We start from the raw sequence: 26,095 nt of genomic DNA on the forward strand, positions 1-26,095 counted from the left end.
ATTATGGAGCTAAAGTTAAACTAATTGTTAATTATTCGTTTTAATTTCTACATTTTTATTTATAACGAATTAAATTACCAAAGTGCTGATATATTGGGTTGATTATTGATATTAAAAGTAACTTGTGATACAATTAGGATGGCGAAATAATCATTGCAGTAGTGATTACACGATAATATGAAAGGTGCGTATTTTATTTCTTTAAATTTATTTAGCATACATTTCAGAAGAAAACTGATGTGAGCAATAGGATGTGTGGAGATGCGAAAATAGTAAATAATGAATCTGCCTTGGCATCAGCTGCCATTGATAAACCACCTAATGTAAGTTTAATGTTGTTTAAAAGTTCTAGAAAGCAAAAGTATATCCACACTAAAGATAATGAAATATGAGCCATGAGTGTTTCTTTTTTGGTAAATATCCTTACCCTGGAACAATCTAAATGTAACATGTCGATATTTAGAACTAATAGCTCTAAAGAATTTTTTATTTGCCGAAATAATTTTGGTTTATTTTTATAATTGAGAGGTAGGTACACATATTACTTAACATACGAGAATGTAATAATTAAGTAATACTTATAAGGAGATGTGAACTAAAGCTTACTTTGTTGTGAAGACAAATTGTGTTGGTGCATCACATTTGTGTGCACATTTTTGCGCGTTTTAGTTTTGCTGGTTACACAGACAATTCATGAAGCATTTGAAGAAATTTTAAAAGCCAATACAAAGAAAACAAATTGTTCGATATGTTTCTTATTTAACGACAGATATAATAATCCGGATCATCAATAACATTCAAATCTGTATTTCCAGATAGAAAATAGAATGCGCCGATTTCAAACATAGGCTAGAATAGAATACACAAAATACAAACGTTAAACTCACCACGGCATGCATAATAATAAAGATATCAATGACAATTACACTTCATAAATTTCGTACGTTCGAAGCGCTTTTCTTTTCTTTCTTTTTTATCTTCAACGGGAAAGCTAAAATCTAAACATTTGAAAGGCTATGATGTATAAAACACAAAATACTTTTGGCATTACTATCATCAGCAGAGCCAAAACGTACTGCCAATGACCCGTACTATTTATTATTTTCAACACAATAATTAATTAAGTGTTTCTAATCACTATCTTGAAATCCAAATAATCAAATACATTGCATATGAAACTAAGAGACACACGAATATATCCGCAGAAAGAGAAAGAGAAAACTGGAAAATCAGGATGGAGAATTTCTTAAAAGCTAATAGTTTCAATATTAAAACAAATTGTGATATACTAAAACGATAACAATCTTGATATGTATCTGTTTGAGTTTACCTTAAATATGAAGGCACAAATACAATGCATCGAATCTGCATAGCAGAAAAAATAATAAAAAAAGTGAATAATAAAAATAATCAGTGGATGAAGGACAAACAATAACAATAAAGATGGAAAACAACGTATTCCAGAAAACATTAAATAAACTAATCGTAGATATAGACACCAGGATTAACATGTTGTACGTCAGACGAGCGTCAAAAGACCTATCAGTGAATCCTCGAATCAAAAATGTTAAAAGGATCAAATACAGTGCAACGTCGAAGAGCGTTAAGGACCCAAAATTCCGAAAGATTTTTCCAAATATAGCTATGGTAATCTTTTCCCGCTTAAAAAAATCGTTAGTAAAAAAATCAAAGTATCGTAAATTTAAAAAAAAAAACATGAAAACTGAGCAATACTAATTCTAACCCCCTTCCACAGAGAAAAATAAGACGAAAATACCGAACTTAGGTGTTCTGATCGGTTAAGTAGTTCCTTTTCGTCTAGTGGCACCCAACATATATGACGCTCAAGTGAAGTCTCTAGGGCGATCATTAACAAGGCAAGAAGGAAGAGATTACCAGAAAAGATCAAAGATAGTCTTTGTAAAATAAATGTGTCTGATTTGCACAGAACGCTAAAATACGCTTAGATATTACAGGTATTCCTTGATATATTTTTATTGTATATCAATTTAGATGGACTTTCGCGATACAAAAGATTGTGCTTGGTTACCCATAAAAACCTTGATGTGGGAGAAGGGAAAGAGAAGTTGGAGCACCGTTGGTTATTCGCAATTATCAGGAAGCCTTCTGACGCTGAAAGAAATTTTTCCGAACTCAAAGATGGGATTCAATAAACGCAAATTCTTGGTTAGCACATTGCCTGTAAGTTATTAATTGGTGATAAAACATTTTCATTCGTTTCAAATTGTCTCTTTTTCTTGAATCTAGTCATTGTAAAAATCATAAACGTTTTATGTTTTGCTATAAGCAGACTGTTTCCGTCCAATAACTTTTATAACGTATGCATCTCCAAAGAGATAATGGCAGTGTTTAAGACAACACAATTAAGATAAAGGAAAATGTCCTAATATTGAAACTTACTAAAAATCCGCATTGGATCGGATACTTGTGGAATATATGTGTAGAACTCACATCTTTGGTGGGTTCCAGATCTATGGCAGATTCATAATCTATGGCGAATATGACGTCATGCCATCCCAAATCAATGGCAGATTTTTTACAATTCTTATCTATGGCAAGTTTTGTAATTTCCTAATTTATGGCGGATGTTTGTTGTTTCCAAATCTATGGCAAATTTTGTGCTAATGGAGAACATGGCAGTACATATACGACCAACGACTTGTCTATAAACTTTTGTGAAATAAACATTCCATAATGGTCAACCATATCGTGATGGCAACCAATAATTCTACTATAATTTGAATATTAGGGAATACGTTTATATAAATGGTCGAGGGGGCTTCCGGTAGTAGCTCTTGACGTAATGTATTTTTCCTTCGGGCTTTTATTTGTTTGTGAGTGAATTGGTCCAATTTATACACCAATAAATTCCTTTAAAAAGGCGTTCCATTCCTATATAAAATTTCCTAAGTGAGGAAGTGATATACCCTAATACAGAGTTCAGGATTGAAATGATGTGCCCCGTAAAAATAAGCATTTTCTAATCTGTGCATGGTACCTGTTTAACCCTTTTATTATACCAACTAGTAAAAACGGAAGTCCCTTAAATATTTATTTGATCGTTAATTCATCTTTTTTAAATGATGACGATTTAAGTTAAAGGGGTATCCTGTAATTTCATCTCTCACTTTATATACTTTGCCAGCCGTAGACGCCAAAATATTTACTATAACCCCTTTCCTAAAATATCCGCTACTGAATACAGATGTGCCTTTATTCATCGCAGGATTAGGACGGTACAGCATATTTTGTGCCTCCTCTGGATAAACGGTCACATCTTCCTTTAAACCATCGGCAAATTGTTCAACAGGGAAAGCGAAAATGTTTCCCTGTGTATTTGGTTGTTAAAATCCGCGAGTCCCGTATTAAATATCTGTTTTTGATTTACATTCTACAAATAAAAAAAAATCTACAAAACAACAATACATGTGAGCTGAGTAGGATGAAATCCAAATGAATAACAGTACATCTGTTAACCTATTTCAGGTTAAAAAAATCTATGCAAAGTCTATAACTCTTTCAAAATAAAGTTGATATAAGAACCCTACAAAAAACATCATCTTTTATTTCGCATTTGAATGTTCCAAAATCAATCAAAGTCTTATACATGTACATGTATACGTGCACTTGCAAATTTTAAGATTTCTATCTAACGCATCTCAATTGTAAATATATATTAGATTAAACTTCAAAACGTACACCATACAGTTGAAAACGTATCATATACAACAGTTAATATACAAAATTATTACATTTTACGCTCACATAACTGGCAAAGTTTTAAATATAGGACATTTAAAAAAAAACAAACAAAATCACATACCTGTGGATGAGCTGGTACATTTTCTTTATTTTGCTCATTATAAAACTTTATATGATACATTTGTTTGTAGTATGGACTAACATTTTCCTTTAAAAAAATAAACAGAATATTTCTTGTCATTCTGTGCACAATTTAACACTTAATATTTAACTTAACAAATTATGCAAAAGTTAACATGTAAAGATAGTCGTCTAATTTGTAGGTTATACAGTCATTTATGCAACAATAGGTTATACATTTAAAAAGGGTATTGATTTGTTGGTTAGAAACAAGTACTCTTAAATATTTAATGTGTTGTTTTTTGCGTGTGTTGGAGATTATAAACAAAGTAATACACAAGGCTTAAACATATATACTTGCAAAATAACAGTCTGTGAAAATGATGGTTCGGACACCACAAAATCATTTTCCTGTGTACAATCTGGATTTAAATTGCTATGATCTGCATTTACACCATCGTCTAGAATGTTCATTACCTCCGCAAATTAAAAACAAAAATTGAATAAAAAAAATAATTACCAAGATAATTAAACGTATTTTTGCATTCATTTTTATCACATATAAAACAAGTAATCGTATTGATTTTTAAAATTAAATTTATAAGTGAAATTTGTCTACTTTTATTAGTTTCAAGAAAAAAGTTTATCAATATATGTATAAAACTTACCATGTAAAGTAAGTTCCTCTTCAATATTATTTGTACTGGCGAATTGGTTTACACATGATGACTCAGTTAAGGACGATTGTTGCACATCAACAGATCTTAATTCTGGCAGTTCTTTCTCCGACTCGTTTTCATAAACATCTAATTCGGCATGCTCTAAAAAGTATAATTTTTTTTAGGAAGAAAAGCATAAGGTACCTATAAATACAAAGGTATGTTAAAAAAAAGATGCTGTTTGTATAATTCAAAGTTTTCAATTTTTATGGTGTAAAAAAAACCCTTGTTTAGTTTGTATTTTTTTATTTTTCGGACGTTAGGCAAGTTATAATCCATAATGAAATTCATAATGTAAAACTCTAGCGCACCATCAAGTTTAAAATTAAAAAAAATGCAATATTAATAATAACCCTAACCAAACTCTTACTTAAGACACAAAGCCTACGGGTCAGGATTGTTCATTTACACAGCCTAGACGGCACATTCTTACAGCCTACGGCGCTAGACAGCACATTGTCACATCCTACGGCCCTAGACGTAACATTGACACAGCCTACGGCGCAAGACGGTACATTAACACACTACGGCGCAAGACGGCCTATGGCGCTATATTGCACATGACACAGTCTGTGGTGCTAAACTGCACATTAACACAGCCTACGGCCCTAGACGGCTTATAAACAAAGACATGACAGAATATCAGTAATAAAAAATAAGAATAATATTATAAACAGCGCTAGACGGCACATGTACTTAGTCTACGACGCAAGAAGGACACATTTACATCGCATACTGCGATAGAGAGCAATTTGACATAGCCTACGGCCCTAAACGAAATATTGTCAGAGGATACAAGTTTTGATTTCAAAAAACAATTTTTATGTTATAATAAAAATGATCAGTTTTTTAATAACACGAGACCAACGTATTTGATTAATTCTTAATTAACCCAACCTCGAAAAATAATAATTTAAATAAAATTATTCAAGTAAAGAACAAACCTGATCATCAAGCGGCACAGCAAAATTTGGTCGACTGCAAAACAGCTGATATGGAGTCTTTGGACGTGTGGCCTTGTTTAATCTGTTGTTATATGCGTAATACAATTCAGTTAGTTGATCAGACCAGTCTGAACGATCTGACATTTTAATTCTACAATACTCAGTCAGTGTGCGATTAAAACGTTCCACTCTGCCCTGACTTGGAGGGTGGTATGGTCTACCATGTATTTGGACTGTGTCAAATTGTATTACAACTTCTTTAAGGTGCGAGTTCCGAAATTCTTTTCCATTGTCAGATTGTAGAATACGTGGAGCGCCATATAAATAAATGTAACCGAGTACAACTTTGCTTATTTCAGTAGCACTTTTAGTTTTACATGCTTTACCAAATGCAAATCTTGAGAATCAATCAACAATGTTACATATGTACTGAAATCCTTTATGAAGTGGCATCTATTTTAGGTCAATTTGCCATCGCGAATAAGGATAAGTTGCCGGTATTGGGCGTCTTGTTCTTTCTGTTTTTGGTAGAGATATTGCACTTTTACATTGTTCACAGTCCACGTAAAGATCAAAGAAAAGCTTTACGTTTTCCCTTACAATTGGAAAGACAAATCTTCTAATAGATTCATAAATGCTGTAAGATTTCCTGTGATCTATAGAGTGATTCTTTTTCACCAGGTCAAAACATTCCTCCTTTTAAAGACATGTTCTATGTGGAGTGGCTAAGTCGTTACTTTTTTGTACAAATGATTAGAACATAAGTCGTAAAAATAGTTTTCTAAATATTTTCGTACCATTCTATCGTTCAACTGTTCATTGCTAAACTTGATTAGTTTTGAAGATCCCCATTTCGGATTTTCTGCTTTTGATTTGCATATGGACACTACCTTTGCATAGTCCCTCTTAAAAACGCATCTAGATTAGGGTCCTTGGAAACTGTCCTCTTCTTTTCCTTTGACATTACAAAACCTTCATCTGGAATGGTGTTCAAATCTATGGGTTCCGCCATCGTTAACGGCGGCGACGACGTAATATGGCGTTATTCAATTGTGATATATTTTTATATTACTCTTATTCCCGGAAAATGTGTGTGGGTTATCCATGTTGGTGTCACATGGTCATTTTTGTATGATTGAATTTATTATTTACGATACTAACACTGCCTCTTATACTACTACCATACTGACATCGGAAAACAAAATGTATATATAGAAAAGGTCTACTTTGGGATGGAGTAGTCTGTAGTACTGTGTAATATGTTTGCTAATTCATGTTATATCTCGAATGAATGTATGATTCTAGTGATGCAACCGTTTCTTCTTGCTGTCTTTTTCCGTTACAATCTGTGTGTGTAAAATTTGCATAAATTATTTGAAACCGATTTAATCATTTTCTTTACCTGAGATAGACTCTTCCATAGAAAATAGTGTTGTTTGTGTGGGTTATCCATGCGGGTGCCACACGGTCATTTTTGTATGATTGAATTTATTTTTTACAATACTAACACTGCCTCTTATACTACTACCATACTGAAACAAAAGCAAAATGTATATATAGAAAAGGTCTACTTGGGGATAGAGTAGTCTGTAGTACTGTGTGATATATTTGCTAATTCATGTTATCTCTCAAATGAATGTATGCTTCTAGTGATAGTGATCCTAAAATGTGTAAGTTTAATGTATAATTATGCCCATGATAATTTTACATCCCAAAAATACATAACCATCCTTTGGGAGTACGTTTCCTTGTGAATCATAGTATAGATTTATCTACTCTGATTCCATTATTTGTATTTTGCTTTACTTTAGTTTTTTTTTTGGTTTTATTAGCTCTTCAACGTTTGCATTAGGTTTTGGATTTTCAAATTTCTTGGTCTCGAATATCAATGAAGAGACATTAATTATCGAAATTAGCATCTTGAGCAGTTACACGAGTACCGTTAAAGTTATTTAGGCTATATATCGAAACACCCACTACAGTAAAATAGTTCTGGATTAAAATAATCTTACAAAGATATAAGAAGATGTGGTATGTGTTTCAATGAGACAACTCTTTATCCAAGTCACAATTTGTAAAAGTAAACCATTATAGGTCAAAGTACGTCCTTCAACACGGAGCCTTGGCTCACACCGAACAGCAAGCTATAAAAGGCCCCAAAAATGACTAGTGTAAAACCATTCAAAGAGGAAAACCAACGGTCTAATCTATATAAAAAACGAGAAACACTAATGGATACTACAGATACAGTTAGGTCTGCCTCATATCTTGACTTACATCTAGAAATTGACAATGAGGGTCGGTTGAAAACAAAACTTTACGACGAAAGAGATGATTTCAGCTTCCCAATTGTGAACTTTCCATTTCTATGTAGCAACATTCCACCACCGCCTGCATACGGAGTATATATCTCCCAATTGATACGATATTCCCGGGCTTCTATTTCCTATCATGATTTCCTTGATAAAGGATTCCTGCTCACAAGGAAGCTATTAAACCAAGAGTTCAAAATGGTGAAGTTGAAATCATCCCTTCGTAAATTTTATGGACGCCATCACGAGTTGGTTGACCGTTATAGAATAACTGTTTCACAGATGATATCGGATATGTTCCTTATGTCGTAACTACAATACCCTTCCCTTTTCACGAATGTGACCTACCGAATTAGACTATTAACCGGATTTGTAAACACATAAGCAGCACGACGGGTGCCACATGTGGAGCAGGATCTGCTTACCCTTCCGGGAGATCACCCCTAGTTTTTGGTGGGGTTCGTGTTGCCTAGTCTTTAGTTTTCTATATTGTGTCTTCTGTACTATTATTTGTCTGTTTGTCTTTTTATTTTTGGCCATGGCGTTGTCAGTTTGTTTTCGATCTATGAGTTTGACTGTCCCTCTGGTATCTTTCGTCCATCTTTTATGAACCACATCAACAAACGACAACCACTGAACATCAGGTTCCTGACTTAGGACAGGTGCAAACAAATGCAGCGGGTTAAAACGTTTTTATAGGCGCCAACCTTCACCCTACCTGAAACAATAGTGTAACATCACAACATAGAAAGACACACTATAAAATATCAATTGAAATAGCTTAACGCAATCAAAAGACATATTAACAAAAACAAGTGAACATACACTGAACGAACAAATTTGATCTATGACACAATGTAAATACAATATTAATAAAACAAGGGGGTTAAATGTAAAACAATATCAGAAAGACAACCATAACCTTGGACAAAATGCCGCCAAATAAAATAACGTACACAGGTAAATAAAAATAATTTTGTTGTAAGGTATACATGGAGTACAGAAATATTTTTTACAAAATAAATAATTTTGTTGTTCCTACTACGAGAACAAAAGTGAAAATTTATCGTCATACCAAACACTTATCAAAAGTGGTATTTATTAAAAATAGTGAGACTAGATATAACACTGAATAAGTATAACATAAAATAACAAAACTGCATTACAAATTGTATCAACAGGTCAAATTAACACGAAAGTACGATTTGAGAGTACTCCAGTTACTGAAAGCTAGTTAAAAGCCAAAAAACAATTAATAATAAAAAACATGCATCATAGACTACAATCTACTAAAACACGTTCCAGGGATTTGGTGTTTTAACGTCAAGATCAGTCAAAGAAGACATGACTTGTGCAATGCCAAAATAAAAGTATCGACAGGCAGTAGGATAGTTTTGAGTTAACCTGTTAATAAATATGTATAATGTAAGAGTAATCTCTATATAGAAAATGAACGTGGATGTGTATTTATACATCCCAAAAAACAATTTGAAAAGAATACAAATTTAGTTATGTTTTAATTTGCTGATGACAAAATCGATATTTTTGCCAATGTAAACTATATTCAAAGATCTAATTACAACATTGGTAAAATAACCTTTACTAATAAGTTTGTTTAAAGGTTCGATGAGTTTACACGGATCACATGGTGATTTTCGCGCTTTTAGTACAATATTACCGTAAAACTTAGGATGTGAAATACCGTTTTTAATTAGTTTTCTACAGGTACAGCCAAATTTACTACTCAAATCTTTGTATCTATGAAAGAATTTAGTAAAAGTTTTAAGCAATTGATGGTAACGAAATCCCTGACTTAATAATTTAACAGTGATGTATTGATTACGTTCGTTTAAATCTATGACATCACTACACACACGAGCATAACGAACGAGTTGGGATATATAAACACCGTATGATGGAGCCAAAGGAACATCGCCGTCTAAAGAGGGAAAATTAACAATAGGGAATGAAAAATCGTCTCTTTTGTCGTAAATTTTAGTAAAGAGTTTCCCTTTAAAAATTGAAATGTCTAAATCTAGAATGAACACATGTCTAGTATTATTGTGGTGTTGGATTGCTGTTTCGTTCACGTACAATCTGTATATTTTTTTCCTTTCCAATGTATAGGTTAATTAGTAGATTTCATGTTACAATGTAAAAATGAACTTAATTCACTGGTTGCCATATTTTTTTTAAAAACATGAATCATATGTAATCTAAAAACAACCGTTGGCGAGTTCACATGACTCAAGTTCTGAAAATATTAATTTTCTAAAACATCTGTAGTCAAGAAAATATGCAGAATTTCAAATTGTTTTTAAAAGAGACATTGGTATTTAGGACCGCATGGGCAACATGTTTAGTCTTCGGCATGGTTTAGAAACAGCAATACATATCTAAGTAAATCATAATTAAGGAATGGCAATATCATCATTTAATATTTTGCCACTGTCAAATTAAAAATCAAATTGACGGTGGCTACTCGTCAAATACAATAGTTACATTCCTATGCAAATGCAATTCTTCAAAAATGTTTGAAATAAATATTGAATCATCCTGTAATTATAGACTATGAATGCGCACCGTTTTTTGCTAATGACTTCGAGGGTTAGCCATGCAGGAGATGTCAGCTACTCAAAAATGGCGGCACATAGCATTAGACTATTCCATAACTTATATCAAACAAGAGCTGATGTTTCAGTACAATAGCCGTAACTAAAAATTACAATGCATAGATACAAGTGTAAGTAGTTAAGTAGTTTGTGAAAATTAAAAAATGCCTTTTTTTAACTTTTATAGTGGGATCCCTTTGTCATCTATAATGAGAAAAGAAACGAATATACAGGATTTACCATGGATTTACTACATCATCTTGCTTTAGCCCTCAACTTCACGTACGTAAATTCTTTTCTATATTTGAAGTATAATAGATAATCTCAAAAGACCATAACATTATGGTAGGGTAAGGTCTTAATTTGTCATCGTTGTCGTCTATCCGTACTGTAGACTCTTGGGCTTTTGATTAGTTTGTTATCTTCAGTAAATCTTAAATCTACTTTCACTCATAACAGTTTTTTTTATTTTACTACTATTTGATGTGTTACTTCCATTTTAAAAAAAATGTAGGATTTCCACCAAATAAGCTTCTGCAAGAATTTATTATTGGTGCAATGAAGTATTGCCTGGAGAGATATCAAAGTATAGGATTTATTATGATATTGTTGACAAACACATCGTTGAAGAGTCTATTACTTCATTCTTTCATTACACACAAATTGTTTCCCCTTTACCAATTGTAGACTGGTTCTATACCAAACAAACTAAGCTGCTGTTCATGCAATGCCTGATAAGTTGTAAGTGATTTGTAGGCGTTTGAACCAAATTTCGTTGAAAAATAACTATATATCTAAAGTTTTAGCTAATCAAACGATAAATGTAATTAAAAGACTGAACAATTAAGAGATTACACACATTACGCACAGAAAGATAAATATGATCTTTTTGTTAGCTCTTCATTGCAAATTCTAACAGAAACAACTCACAAAATAAATCTCTAATCATATGATCAATCACGGAATTCATCAAATCTGGGAATCCCCTTCTTCACCTACACCAATAACGAAAGGGGGGACTTAAGAAAACATGAAATTCGTTATTTTCTCATTTGATATTGATATTAAACGGATCTTTTCTAATATTTGAATAGATGGGTGACTTAAAACTATGGTCTATTACAAACAAATTTTAGATTTCCCATTGGCAACTTCCGATGTATTAACAGTAACATACTATCTGTACACTTTCGTAAAATGCTTTCATAGCTTGGTTGATACATAACGCGCCTGCATGTTCACATTATACGAGACAAAAACTGCATTAGCAGGGTTATGAGAGCAAACGACTCAAATCGATACTACATAACTTTAATGGTCACCATCAGAAATTGTTTGATTGATACTATACGCGAATGCGTATTCGATGGAGATGATATGCATGTGTATGGAGGTTACATACAACATATTATGTTAATGTTCTAACAATAATAATGCCGTCATGATACACTTTTAAAGAACGTTAACTTCTGCTAAATGTATAATTAGTTCGTTTTGGAACAATTTCAATTTCAATAATTTTCACCTGAATTAATTTTATTCTTAAACATTTCAAAATACATTTCAGATATGAAATAACACGACCCCCTGACGGAAAATGGGGTGCTCAGATGGAAAATGGATCATGGAATGGTTTAATGGGTCATCTTGAAAGACGGGTAAGAAGAGTTTGAAAGAAAACCTTTTGTATCATTCATATGAAAGGTATTGCTAGTTTCATCATGGACAACTGATGAAAAATAATATACGAATAAATTCCCAAAACAAATGATCATTGCTAGTTGTAGTTTGACAGTCGCAATTTAATATTTGTGGATGTTGAATGATATGAATTACATACAATATTTTTTATATGTGAGTTTTTTCTTCCACGTGTGATAAAATGCACTCCTAATACTGAAAAGCATTGTAAGCTACGAATTTATGAAGCAAGGTTTAAATTTTTTGAGGTAAAACAACTACGTGCGAATACCTGCTCAATCATGTGTCATTTATTTCTAATCGGTTTGCATTATGATATTAAATTAATTAAAGTGCCAAAAATACCCATATAGTAGGTCGTACGATATAGTAGCAGGCGTAAGAAAAAACGAATTGAAAGCATTGACAAGTGGCAATATCGTTTATGGAGGAATGGTAAATATTCTTCAAACTACAAGTCATGAGACACTTTCATTTTAATGGAATAAATTTTAAATCATTATAAAGGAAAACGACGGTAAATGATATAAGTTTCTTATATTTTCAATGATCTAACAGGTAAAGTTTAAAGCAAGACATACAAATACAGCAGAAAAGATCGACTCTGCCTACCCATACCGATGCTGCTAAAAGTATACGGAAATTCAAAACATACGTAAATTCAATCTAAATAATAAGTATTAAATTAATCCTTAAAAAGGAAGATGATGGTTGGTGATAATTCTTTTTTTATATAAAAAATATACAAAACAGATAAAGTTGAGGGCACAATCTAGCACAAGGAATAAAAAGACACAGAGGACATAGGACATAATATTTGCCCAGATAATATATATCATAAAATAGCTGTAGTTGAATTCAGATGTTCATGATTTATTAAATTAAATTAAATGAGTATTATATTTACTATTTCAGGATGTAGATCTAGTTGCAGCTCCTGTGACTGTTCAAATCACCAGGGAAAATGCTGTCGATTTCACAATTCCCTATTTTTATGACTCTCCAGCTATTTTGTTGAAAAAGCCGGATCCGAATTCAAAAAAATGGAGGACATTAATAGACCCCTTTAGCGAATATGTAATTTTGTGTATATTCATTTCCCTCCCAGTTACCTCACTTTTTTTGTTTTTCTTCGAAAAATGTACTCCTTACTATAGAAGAATGGAAGATAGAGATAAAGTAAGAGGATTGCATCATTTCTTGGACTCCCTTTGGTATATGTATGGTGCGTTGTTAACACAAGGTAACTACACCGTTAACGAAGGTAGGACCTATATTTTCCTTCATAATTGTTATTATTCTCGAATTCAATTTATATTTATATAAATTAAGGTGTTCGATTTTCATACTTTAGCTGTCCGTGGATATGATTTATGAAACTCTAAAAACATTGTAGCTTGACTGTTGTGATTAGGTACCTTTTCATCTTTACTTTTATGTTACTGCCCCGCGATGTGCCGACAATGAGGAAAATAATAATAGACTTCCTCCGTCCGTTACTCTCCCACACACACTATTCTGTTTAGACCGATTACTCAATTGAATGCTGTTTGTCTGTAGACAAATATTATATGCATATTCTGGACGAAAACAAATTAGCAATAAAAAGGTATGTGAAGGGTGTGGATATTGAATCCACAGAAAAATGACAGTATGCCTGATATTTGCGGAAATACTCGACTAGCAACAGGCTGCATATGGTTCCATGAAAAACGTGACGTACAGAATGCGTGGCCCTCATACCACATCCACGTTCCTGCTGGACGTGGCTACGTATTTTTATATCCCACATTGCCATAGGGATACCCCTCGTATGCTTAAATGTTTACTGGCGGCCGATTTAAGAAGAGTATGGATAACCGTATTTCTATACACAAGTAAACCATTCTGTTTGTTTTAATGCTTTCTTCGATGATATTAAAACAAGGTTTAATACATTATATCTCGCAAATACAAAAATCAAAATGTTGATGAAGTATGGTCTATTACCAGTTATAGTAAACCATACTACATCATACTTTTGATATTGATTTGCCAGATTATATAAGTGTAACCATGTCTTAATATAATTGCATCGTACTCATGGTAGTATTATGACACTGTGGAAAGGCAGCTTTTTGCTTCCATACTAATAGCATAGCAAAATAACTGTTTATCATCATGTGTACTTGATCATACTACGATGCTATTTCAAAATTGTTTCGGAATTATAGGACTACGACTTTCCTTGATTTGTTGTACCATGATATCTTGTAAACGCTGCTTTTTTCTGACACCGAACGTCTAAATCAAGACGGCAGTAGTTTGCTGGTCTTCAAATCTCGTAAATCGATTATAAAGAAACAAATCAAGGTACCAAACAGAATCCGATAGAACCGCATGAACTCCAAAAAGAGCAAGACCGGATGCGTCGACAGGGTAAGCGTCTCTTGCTTTGCATGCATCACCCGCAATGCGAATTCACACTCAGTCTAAGAATAAATCGGGATTAGGACACAATTGGTAAAATTAGCGATCAGACGACTATACTGGTATCTAAAGATCTAAGGCTGCAAAAGCATGTCGCTAGTGAGTTGAGATACCAGCTCATCGTATCGGTTAACTAATTTGTGATATAATGTCGATTTTGATCAATCTTCCTCATAACTATGTTGGAACAGTTTTCGTATAACGACTAAAAACCCTATTAATGAAGTCATTATAGTTTGAACATGCACGAGATATGTTAACACCATCCGATCGACCTGAAGGTACGTCACTGCTGAGAAATGGAAAGTTGACAATTCGAAAGTTGAAGTCATCACGTTTGTCATAGATTTTGAGTCGTATATGAGTGTCAATATCGATGAAAGAGTCACGCTATGTACCAGACATTCTCTGGTATATATGAGATATTAAAACTTTTATATACAGGTAGTCAGGTTTGACGAGATAAAAGATTATATGGACATGATACTTGCTACATGATATACCTATATATGAGTTTACTGTAGATGAGCCGAACCATAAAATTGATCGTTCTTCGACCTGTTTGTTTGCTTAATAATTCTTTATTTCAATGTAGTCAGAAAATAATCAATGTTTCTTTCCGGTAAATCGTTCTGCTTATTGTTCATGGTAATGAGAGATGTATTGAGAAAATCAATTAATTTTTTTAGTACAAATATATATATATATGCAAAGAGAACTTTCGACAAACACGAAACAGGATAGTATTCAAGGTTGTAAATTGCAAGAACACTTACCAGTAAATCAGTTTGTTTGTGGGAGGGTTTATTAGTTCTTCACATTTTGAATAAAAATTGGGATTTTTGATTGTTTTGGCCTGGAGCATCGCTAAATTTACAATCATTATCAAAATGAGCATCTGGTGCAGTAAAATTGGTACCTTTAATGTTATAATAAATGGATTTGTTCCTTATTTTCTAAACATAGGTGGTGAACATATGGCAGGTTCGTCTTCAGGTCGTACGTTATTGAGCTCTTGGTGGATATTTTGCATAATTATGATGGCGACATACACCGGTAACCTCGTGGCCTTCCTTACTGTAACCAAAGAAAAGCTGCCTTTCTCTGATATTGCTGGACTTGTAGAACAAGGCAGTTATAAATGGGGAACACATGAGGGAACTATCTTTGAAACAATTTTCAAGGTAAAAGTTACAAAATATCAAAAAAGATTTTGCACAAAGATTTTGACGAACAAGAAGGTAATACCTTCATGTACCTTGTAATTTATTATATTTTTATAGCATATTAATACTTTTCTTTATTTTATTAAGTCACTCTTAGCTCACTCTAAAGGGCCAGTGTGGGCTTTTCCAATCACTTTCCGTCCGTCGGCAGTCGTCGTTATCCCTCGTAGTTCATTAACTTTTACATAAATCTTATCCTCTTATACAACTTGGCTAATTAGACAAACTTGGTCGAAATCATCATTGGGGTATCTAGTTTTAAAAAAAATGTCTCCGATGATCCTGCTTTACAGCCAACATGGCAAAAAAAAAAGCACTGGGGTAAAATGCAATTTATGTATATTATCTTGAAAACCGCTTTAGATATATACAATCTGAAAAAGCAGACATTATGGTCATCGGTACAAGAAAGGCAAAAGATACCAGAGGGACATTCAAACTCATAAGTCGAAAATGAAATGACAAAGCCGTGGTTAAAAAAGAAAAAAGACAAACAAAAGTACACAAAACACAACTTAAAAAAAATAGACTGAGCGACACGAACCCCACCAAAACTGGGGGTTATCTCATGTGCTCCTGAAGGGTAAGCAGATCCTGCTCAACATGTGGCACCCGTCGTGTTGCTAATGTTAGTAAAAACCCGGTAATAAGTCTAATTCGGTAGGTCACATTCGTGAAAAGGGGACGGGATTGTAGTAGGATATCATTCGTTAATATAAATCAACGTGCAGACATCTTATTCGTTCAGGTATTTCACATCCAATCTTTTATGGTAATATTCTATACGAAGCACAAAAATGTCGTCATTCACCTTAAAAGCTAACCAAACCTTTAAACAGACTTATTCAGAAGGGATATAGTTACGATACTGTTGACAGGTCATTAAAGATGTCATTTCTTGGAATTAATATTGATTCACTCATAGGGTCCTTGCATCGGAAAATAACATATTTATTCTTAAACCAGTTGTTGGCATGATACGGGTTATGTTCTTCTCATATATTTTATAATGGTATGATACTAATCCCCTAACGGGAGGGATTGTGCTTGATTTTTATATGATAAAGACAATATTTTTCAATCAGTTTAATTAAGGTCTGGAGCTGGCATGTCAGTAACTGCTAGTAGTCCTTTGTTAATTAATGTATCATTGTCATTTTGCTTAGTTTCTTCTGTTACCTATTCTGACATCGGTCTCGGACTTCTTTTAAACTGAGTTTCACTGTTGTTTAGGGGCCAGCTGAAGCCCGCCTACGGGTGCGGGATTTTCTCGCAGTGTTGAATACCAATTGGTGGCCTTGGACTGTTTCCGCTCTTTAGTCGGTTGGTGTCTCTTTGACACATTCCCCGTTTCCATTCTCAATTTTATGTTTCGAATATTGAGATCTACCTTCTGTCTATTTACATTAAAGCTGTCAGACGACAACTGAAATGAGTTATAGCCCTTATATGACAAATTTGACAATTTTTGCAATCTTTAAAACTCTAGTAAATAGAAGAAAAACTTTTAAAGAAAAAATGATCAGCAAGTCAAGGTCTATGAATAATCCAACGTGGCCGAAATCGTCACACAAATGCTTACAAAAGATCTTGTTCTAAAATGACAATCTTTACAATTTGTTTGCCTATTATCACGGAAATTGTAATATATATGTAGGACTCGATGGTAATTCGAACAGCGATGGGTACGCTGGTTTGACGCTGAGGTGCTTTTTTGGTCACACTGAAGTGCGATGGTGGCATTGTGACGCTATCTTGTTGAAAGCTACGCCGGCAAATTGTGTTTATGGCAACGCTGAAGTGCAATGGATTACATGAAATATATTTTCATTTTTTGTTCTTATTCACATGTCTGAAAGGCGATGTAGAAAACAATTTGTTTGTTAGAACCATTTTTTTGGGTTTTTATCAGTAAATCATCGAGAGTGTTACCAATTTAATTTAAGTTTAAAACAGTCACTATAAATATTCTTTGCGTTTCAAGTCATAACTGCATCGTTGTCGTTTACTTTGTAAATTGGCTTGTACAAAAATAAGCAAAAGTTCATACGATCGTTTAGAAATTGACAACTATATATTTCTTTTCCATTAAACGAAAAATCATGGTAATTGTTTGAAATGCAAATACTACTAGATTAGTTGGGACGAAACAAATGAAGCAACGCATCTATTCGGCTGCTGTGAATGAGAGCGAGTAATAAGGTAGATCACGTAAATGGTTTAAAATGCAGCTGTATAAAATATGGAGCGTTTGGTTTTTATATACATGTACTTACTAGTAAAATAAATCCAACTCTCATAATAAATGCACATCTATAGATTTTTAACTAGATTCCAAGCGTCATATAGACCAACACTCTTCAGTGTTCCCATCGCATCTCCGAGTCCTACAAATATAGAATATTTAATAACTAAAAAGAAAAGCAAGACAAAAACTATTTAAAAGTCAACATGGCGCAAAATCGTCAGTCGGCTTCTTATAGGTTTTATTGCCCTTAAATGTAAAATTATACTCATTATTTTGCTATTATGCCTTTTATCTTGAAAAGTTTTATAGATAGATTGAAATTTAAATAACAAGACAAGAACAACAAAACAAGATCTACAAACGAGGTAACATGGCCTGAATTGTTAGTTAACTCGATATTGGAGTTGTTGCCCTTTAATGATTATTTTTTATAGATATTTTGTTTTTGTCAATTATCTTCAAAAAGCAAAAATGACTAACAAAAAACGTTAAAAACCAAAAATGATAAACAAAACAAGATCTGCAAATAGGTCAGCATAGATAAAATTGTCAGTTGTCTGCACATAGTCAGGAGTATGACAATTGGTTTTCATTCTTTCAGTTGGTTGATATAGTCAAGCGTGTGATTTTGTCAGGTTTAATGGACTTCCCCCCGTTTTGTATTTTCCTTGAAATTCGGTAGTTTTGTAAACACTTTTCTTCTTAAAGACGTAATTGGCCAAAAATGATAATTTTTACCCTTTGTGTGCTTCGTGCAAAATATAGAAAAATTGTGAAAAACTGTAAACATAAACAAAAAATGATCAGCAATACAGGATAAAAAAAGGAAACAAGTCATGCATTTTTTTTCAGTCTACAATGTAAGAAAGTTTCCATTATTGAAGACGAACATAGACCTAGGTGAGCGACACAAGCTCTATAGAGCCTCTTGTTAATGATGTCTTTACAAAATTGAATTCAGAACGTTCGGCACTTTTTACTTAAGATATATATAGAATTCATTGTAGAATCAAATAAAAGCAGATAACAACGAAGATATCATGCAATTTCTAAACATTCTAAGAAAAAAAAAACAATTTCGAATTAACAAAACTACAAGCAAATGACATACCCTTTCAAATTAGCATACATTAAATGTAAAGCATAAATTATTGAAAATACTACTCAGTACATCAGGTTCACATCATCAACCAAATTTGGATTTTCGAGAGAAAAAATGATGTGCAGTCAAAAACAACAATGTATGGTTCAGATAGCCTGAAGTGATATTTTATTGTGTATAAAGTGATAAAATAATCGGAAAACTAACGTTTTCTACCTCCAGACATATATTGTCTTATCCGTATTTGGAATACAACTTTTCAGAATTTTTCGATTTGCAATGCTCCTCAACTTCGTTTCTGATTTGGCCTTCCGAGTGTTTTGATTTGCTTAAGTCAGCACTTATTTTCATGCTTCGACAGTTCAGTTAATTTTGTTTTAATATTCTTATATTAAAAGGCATCCACTCGACCAGATTATGTAAAGTTTTGGAAGGGAGTAGTTACCTACAATAAAACGAAACCAAGAATCCTAAGTGCGGATCCTAATGTTCAAGTACGGCTTGTAATGGAGGGAGATTATGCATATGTTGGTGACAAAACTCAAATGGAATTAGCTATGGTTAATAATTGTCATCTGGCGATGGCTCTTTCGGATATTGTTTCACTGCAATACGCAATAGCACTTCCGAATAAATCTCCATTCACTAAGATTTTTTCTGATGAGTAAGTAATTTTTAAAGATAAAGTTCGAAATCATATTTCTGATAAATCTAAAGTGATTGTTACGAAATGCAACCATCTCCCCAGTTAAACGCTTGGCAGTAATCAGGGTACTGATTATAAAGTAGTCAATTAGTCGATATTTGCACGATGCATAACATAATTTCTATGTTTCCCATCTGATAAATTACGAAATTATGAGGAAACTCAGGTTCAAAATCTCCCGGGAAAAGTTGACCTTAGATGGCTTTCAAATATTACGATTTGAGCGTTGCTGGTGACGATTAATCCAGAAAGCACTTCGGACACATGAAAATACATAAAGTAGTACAATGTAATTGTTTTGAATGAAACTGGCTATCTTTTTCCCATTACTCCCTCCATGTATATATTTAGCAATGTATCTTCCCATTGGCATGTAGAGGATTACTAACACTGAAATTGACGTTACTTAAACTTTAAAAAAAAATTACATCAACGTTAAACAAAGGAACCGTAACATCATTTTACACAGGTCGAAACTTTTGATAAATGCTACAGTCAGTCAAAATGTATGATTGTCTAAAATAATAAACTTCACTATTTTGATTTTAGAATGACTGCCATTTTTGGGAATGGATTATTACAGAAGTGGAAGTTAAAACACTGGCCGAAACATGGGATTTGCGACAATATTGGCCGCAAAGAATCTACACCAATAACTCTAATAGATATACATAGTTCATTTTACGTGGTAGCCATTGGTGTTTTCATCGCTTCAAGTTTTCTTATATGTGAATGTTTTAAATGGAGATATCATAGAAAGAGATCGATGCAAGACAAATCAAAACAAACAGCACACGAAACTGACCTCGTAAGGATGGAATCAAATCTTGAAAACTCTATGATATACTAGAGAACTTTTTATTAAATCAATCAAGTTGGATTAATAAAATAACGTTTGAAAACGTTGAATGTGTTACTGTGACAAATATATTACTGTGAATTAGTAATAGACAGTTTGTTTAGGGTTAAATGCAGGTAAATGAGGAAAGGAACTTTTATATTGATAGATAATTTATATTTATTTTCTGGCTATTAGTTATTGTAATTGTATTAAAAATTTAGATTGCAAAATGTCCTAGGCAATAAATTGTATTAAAAGTAATATTGCAAAAGTCTTAGGTATTGAATTGTGTAAAAACGTAGATACAAAAGTCTTAGACAATGAGTTGTATTAAAACTTAGATCGCAAATGTCTAAGCCAATTAATTTCTTTAAAAAGTAAGATGGCAAATGTAGTTCGCAAAGATTTAGTTATCTGTTCTATTGTGACTCTGATGCTCACGTAAAACTTTTATGTATTTGACTCATCAGACTTTCGGTATAGAGTATGACTAAGATTGCAAAAGTCTTGTGCAATGAATTGTATTAAAACTTAGATTTCCAAACTCATAGAGAATGAGTTGTATTTAAAACTTAAATCGAAAATGTCTTAGCCAATAAGTAGCTTAAATGTAGTTCGTAAAGATGTAATTTTCTGTCTGTTCTATTGTTACTCTGATGCTCACGTAAAACTTTTATGTATTTGTCTCACCAGCCTTTCGGTAAAGAGTATACCTGATCAAGATTATTCAAGACAAACGTGTCAATCGTACTGAAATTATTATGCAGCTTATATATTTTTTCTTAATATTCTGGTTGTTTTGTGTATATGAAGTCTGGGCGTGATAGTTTCATTACGTTGATGGTCTAAAAGGCTTTCCATAGCACCCTTATAAGACTCTTTCATCTTGCAATAGTATTAAAACATTTGACTGTTCTACACTTTACACAAGTATTCCCAATTTCAAACTAAAAGACAAATTGAAAGAGTTGGTCCTGCTTTGTTTCATAAAAAGGAATGGCCAACGTAGATACAAGTATCTTGTCTTAGGGAGGGATAAATCCTTCTTTGAAAAAAAACACTCTGATTCTAACAATAAATTCTTTGAAATTGACCTTATCAAGATGCTTGATTTCTTAATTGACAACATAGTTGTTACATTTGGAAAATCGTCATTCCCATGGGATCCAACTGTGTCCCTCTTCTTGCCAACTTGTTCCTTTATTCATATGAGGCTGATTTCATACAGGAACTTCTTACGATGAAAGAAAAGAAGTTAGCAGTATCCTTAAACTTTACTTTCCGCTACATAGATGATCATCTCTCACTAAATAACTCAAAATTTGGTGACTATGTTGAACGCATCTATCACATCGAACTTGAGATAAAGGATACAACAGATAGAGTTAAGTCTGCCTCATATATTGACTAACTTCTAGACATTGACAATTAAGGGTCGGTTGAAAACAAAACAATATGACAAAAGAGATGATTTCAGCTTCCCAATTGTGAACTTTCCATTTTTATGTAGCAACATTCCAGCAGCGCCTGCATACGGAGTATATATCCCCCAGTTGATACGATACTCCAGGGCTTGTATTTTCTATCATGATTTCCTTGATAGAGGGTTGCTGCTCACAAGGAAGCTATTAAACCAACAGTTCCAAGTGGTGAGGTAGAAATCATCCCTTCGTAAATTTTACGGACGTCATCACAAGTTGGTTGACCGTTACGGAATATCCGTTTCACCGATGATAGCGGATATGTTCCTAATGTCGTAACTACAACCGCGTCCCCTTTTCCCGAATGTGACCTACCGAATTAGACTTATTACCAGGTTTTTACTAACATGAGCAAGACGACGGGTGTCACATGTGAAGAAGGATCTGCTTACCCTTCCGGAGCACCTGAGATCACCCCCAGTTTTTTGGTGGGGGTTCGTGTTGGTCAGTCTTTCGTTTTCTATGTTGGGTTTTGTGTACTATTGTTTGTCTGTTTGTCTTTTTTCTTTTTTAGCCATGGCGTTGTCAGCTTGTTTTCGACTTGTGAGTTTGAATGTCCCTTTGGTATCTTTCGCCTCTCTTTTATAGCTAAGAGAAAGTCCCGATGCTGTCCTTTCTTTAAAAATATCAAAGTGAAGGCCCCTAGGGTACCCTTACTAAATTTTTTTCAGACAAAGATTCGTATCAGAACTTTAACACACCTTAAATAATGAAAAAACATTTTTAATGATTTTATTGATTTTGTAATAGTTTTCCTTCATTGTCTTCATGTTGTACCCAATATTCCTGTCGCTATTTTTTTAGACAAAGATGATCATCTTCTGTCTAACTGATTTATTTCTGATCAGTAGTGAATATACTTTATCAAAATATCTTGAATAAAGTGCAGCAATGATAATTTTCTAGGTACCGCTGTACTCGAGATTAATTACTCGTTTATGTTAAGGAAAGCAAAGCGTTAGTCTGGGTGTTTTAACATTTTATCAGATGAAATAAAAATAAGACAATAAAAAGGTGATTATCAAGACTGGTGCATACATTTCATTTCTTTTTAGCTTTGTTTGTTCATGAATAATCGTAATTTTGGTGGATTATCCTCAATTTAGATATTATTCTATATTAGATATATACTGACATAGACTAACTGATGTTGTATGTCCGTTTCTCCAGCATTAATGTTTTAATGATATTCGAGGATATTTTTTGCATATAAAATCAAAAAATTTGATGACTATATAGTAATGTAACCTTTTTTTATGTAAAGGATATAAGCCGATAACAGTCCATTCTGTAAAATATTGGACTGTGACCGAAGACCTGTCCAATATTTTACAGAATGGACTGTTAGAGGCTTAAATCTTACTTAAAACATTGTTTAACATGTCAAAAAAAGGTGAAAAAAGCAAACAAATACAAACTTTTGTAAAGCTTTATTATCATCAAGTGTGTAAATTGTTTTGTGGATAAATTTTATTTACATTATCCTACATGTTGGTCCCTTTAAACAGTAGCTCAACCTAAACAATAGGCAAAAATAAAGTACAGCTGAAGGTAAACAACATGTATTGCTACATGTTTATGAAGACACAGTGTATGATATCATGCTTTTCTCGTGCGCTATGATTACTTTATATATTTTCCATGAATACCTTCTTATGTGTTTGGTGTCTCAAAATGGATAAAGACAATGAAAGTATATTCTTAATGCAAAAAACGAAGAAAGTGATGTCGTAATTAGTGATTTTGTTGTTTCAAACTTTGGATCAAAATCAAATGTGTATTCAGTTATAATCGATTTCAGTGCGGACAACGAAGAGGATATAGTTATAGAAGCTAATGATGCCAAGTTTTATACATATATTGTAGTCCTCTCCTATTACTTTCTTTTATCTTTTGGGATTTTATTTCTTATAAGGTGAAAAAGAAAAACATATGAAAACAGGTTCACGTTGAAGAAAAAGGTTCAACAATATCGAGTGCACCGCACTCGATTATATTTCAAATAAAACACTATACAAGTTTGACCTTTCTAAAAAGGTGTGGACTGCTTCGCTCTATCCTAATTTAAAGTAATATGTGTGCATGTGGTTGTTGATTTAGTATTGAAAATGTGGTATTTTTAGATATTGATTGATATAAAATGGATGTCTTAGACTTGGAATATCAATTTTTGTATATATATTAAGATGAACTTTTCTGAAATTTTAAACTGGCTGTTCAGTGTTGGGCGTTATACACCCATGCTTTTTAAATTTTGTTCACTTTACTTGTTGAAAATTTATTCATTTACAAATAGACACGACTCTGGAGGTGTGCCTAGATTGGCAGAGGTTATAAAATACAGATAATGCATTTTTGTAAACATTATATAGGTTGCACTTTGTAAATCACGTGTGATTTGCAAGTTACGCCTCTTTTGGGGAGAAATTGAATATGCATATCAATACTGCTACTGTTTACATAGCTGTTGCCATGTATGCAAACTATTTTTTTTTTAATTAAGACTTGATTGGAGAATTAAATGGATATAAATAAAAATGTCTATTTATTTAACTTATTTTTCAGGAGGACTGGAAGACATTTGGGTGTTGAGTCAAATTTAATGGAAAAATTCTGTGCGATCCTGCAATGTTTATACATGGAGGCCAGTAAAACTTGAAAATATGCCGCACAGCTATATGTTTTTATTGGTGCAAAAAAAAGTAGTGCATATCTCCTTTTCAGGGAAATATAACATTCTCCTCAAAACTTCCTGAATGAAGTGTGACTGCATATGCATTTTATGCAGTTCCTATGGAAAATTGCATTGCTGGTTTTACACAAGTGCAACATATAGGAACATTGTTTAGCAAAACAAATCGTGCAAATTGCAGATTAACAAAAACAAATAAACACGTTTTAATAATTCATATTTAAATATTGAATTTCAGTGTGCAATATATGCATAATAAAACGAACATGAATTAATGACAGTTGATCGGAACTGAAATACTTAGTACACATAGTTAATTTTCCGGCTTTTGATGTCTTATCCTGAGACGAGAAAGTCTGTAATTCTTTATCTCATTTAAGCCAATAGCTGTTGCTGTATCCCAGCCGCATCATAAAGCAACCAATCAGAATCTATATGTGATTAGTAATTATTTCAAGATGGCGTGTATATCGACTGAAACTAATAGCTCAGCACCGTGATGCGAAGCAAATATATAATGAATGAACACAAATGAAGAGATAACAAGCGTGCAACCAATTTAAATTATTTTGTGGTTCATCGGAATTTCCCCATCTTAAATTATTTCAATGAATTTTAAGAGAATTATGATCCAAATATTATATCTTTTATCTAAAAAAATAAAAATTAATATAGTTATCATATCTAAATTCATCGCCATGAAATGTCCGGAGATCTATAAATCGATCAGACCTATTCACCTACTTTACATGAAAAAATATATTTATTCTCAATTTTCCAGTATGGCAGTATGACGCATGCCCCTTTCCTTCCTCGTTCACCAAAATGTATCTCGACTCGGTGGTTGTAGAGACGGTTATTGTTTACCCAAACGGTACCACTTGAATATCCCCCTATTTTCTGTTTGTTCAGCAAGGTCGTGTCGCTCTTTTTTTCGTTTATTTGCGTAATGATGTCCCTTGTGTTTTGTTTTTCATGTTGACTGAAACATAATTTTGTCTCTCGAATTCCCTTTGCAAATATTTATTTTCTTTTTTTTCTTTCAAAACAAAGCATTGTAGGTGTACATATCTTTGTTTCTGTGCGTAATGTATAATTATTGCCTTCAATAAAATTTACCTCTGAGATCTAAACTAAAGTGAAGTGTCTTAAACTGTTTTGAAAGTAAATTGGAAAGAAACAAATGTAATTCGTATTTT

The 26,095-nt window shown here is 32.9% G+C and overlaps 1 protein-coding gene across 1 annotated transcript; it reads left to right on the forward strand.

Moving 5' to 3' along the window:
• Nucleotides 1-251: 251 nt before the first annotated feature.
• On the forward strand, nt 252-24,796 carry LOC127737085 (glutamate receptor ionotropic, kainate glr-3-like). The gene is made up of 7 exons (XM_052247618.1): nt 252-323; nt 2,014-2,202; nt 10,618-10,712; nt 11,998-12,088; nt 13,047-13,374; nt 15,567-15,784; nt 24,770-24,796. The coding sequence occupies exons 1-7, from the start codon at nt 252-254 to the stop codon at nt 24,794-24,796; spliced, it is 1,020 nt and encodes a 339-aa protein (XP_052103578.1).
• The last annotated feature ends 1,299 nt before the right edge of the window (nt 24,797-26,095 follow it).

This window comes from Mytilus californianus, unplaced genomic scaffold (assembly GCF_021869535.1).
Source record: "Mytilus californianus isolate M0D057914Y unplaced genomic scaffold, xbMytCali1.0.p SCAF_4, whole genome shotgun sequence".
Taxonomy (NCBI): domain Eukaryota; kingdom Metazoa; phylum Mollusca; class Bivalvia; order Mytilida; family Mytilidae; genus Mytilus; species Mytilus californianus.

What these genes read in the sequence shown, in the direction of transcription:
- LOC127737085 (XM_052247618.1), top strand. Translation starts at nt 252, where the DNA reads ATGTGTGGAGATGCGAAAATAGTAAATAATGAATCTGCCTTGGCATCA. An exon ending in GCTTTAGCCCTCAACTTCAC is followed by an intron (nt 10,713 to 11,997) that starts GTACGTAAATTC and finishes AATACATTTCAG; the next exon opens with ATATGAAATAACACGACCCC. An exon ending in TGGGTCATCTTGAAAGACGG is followed by an intron (nt 12,089 to 13,046) that starts GTAAGAAGAGTT and finishes TTACTATTTCAG; the next exon opens with GATGTAGATCTAGTTGCAGC.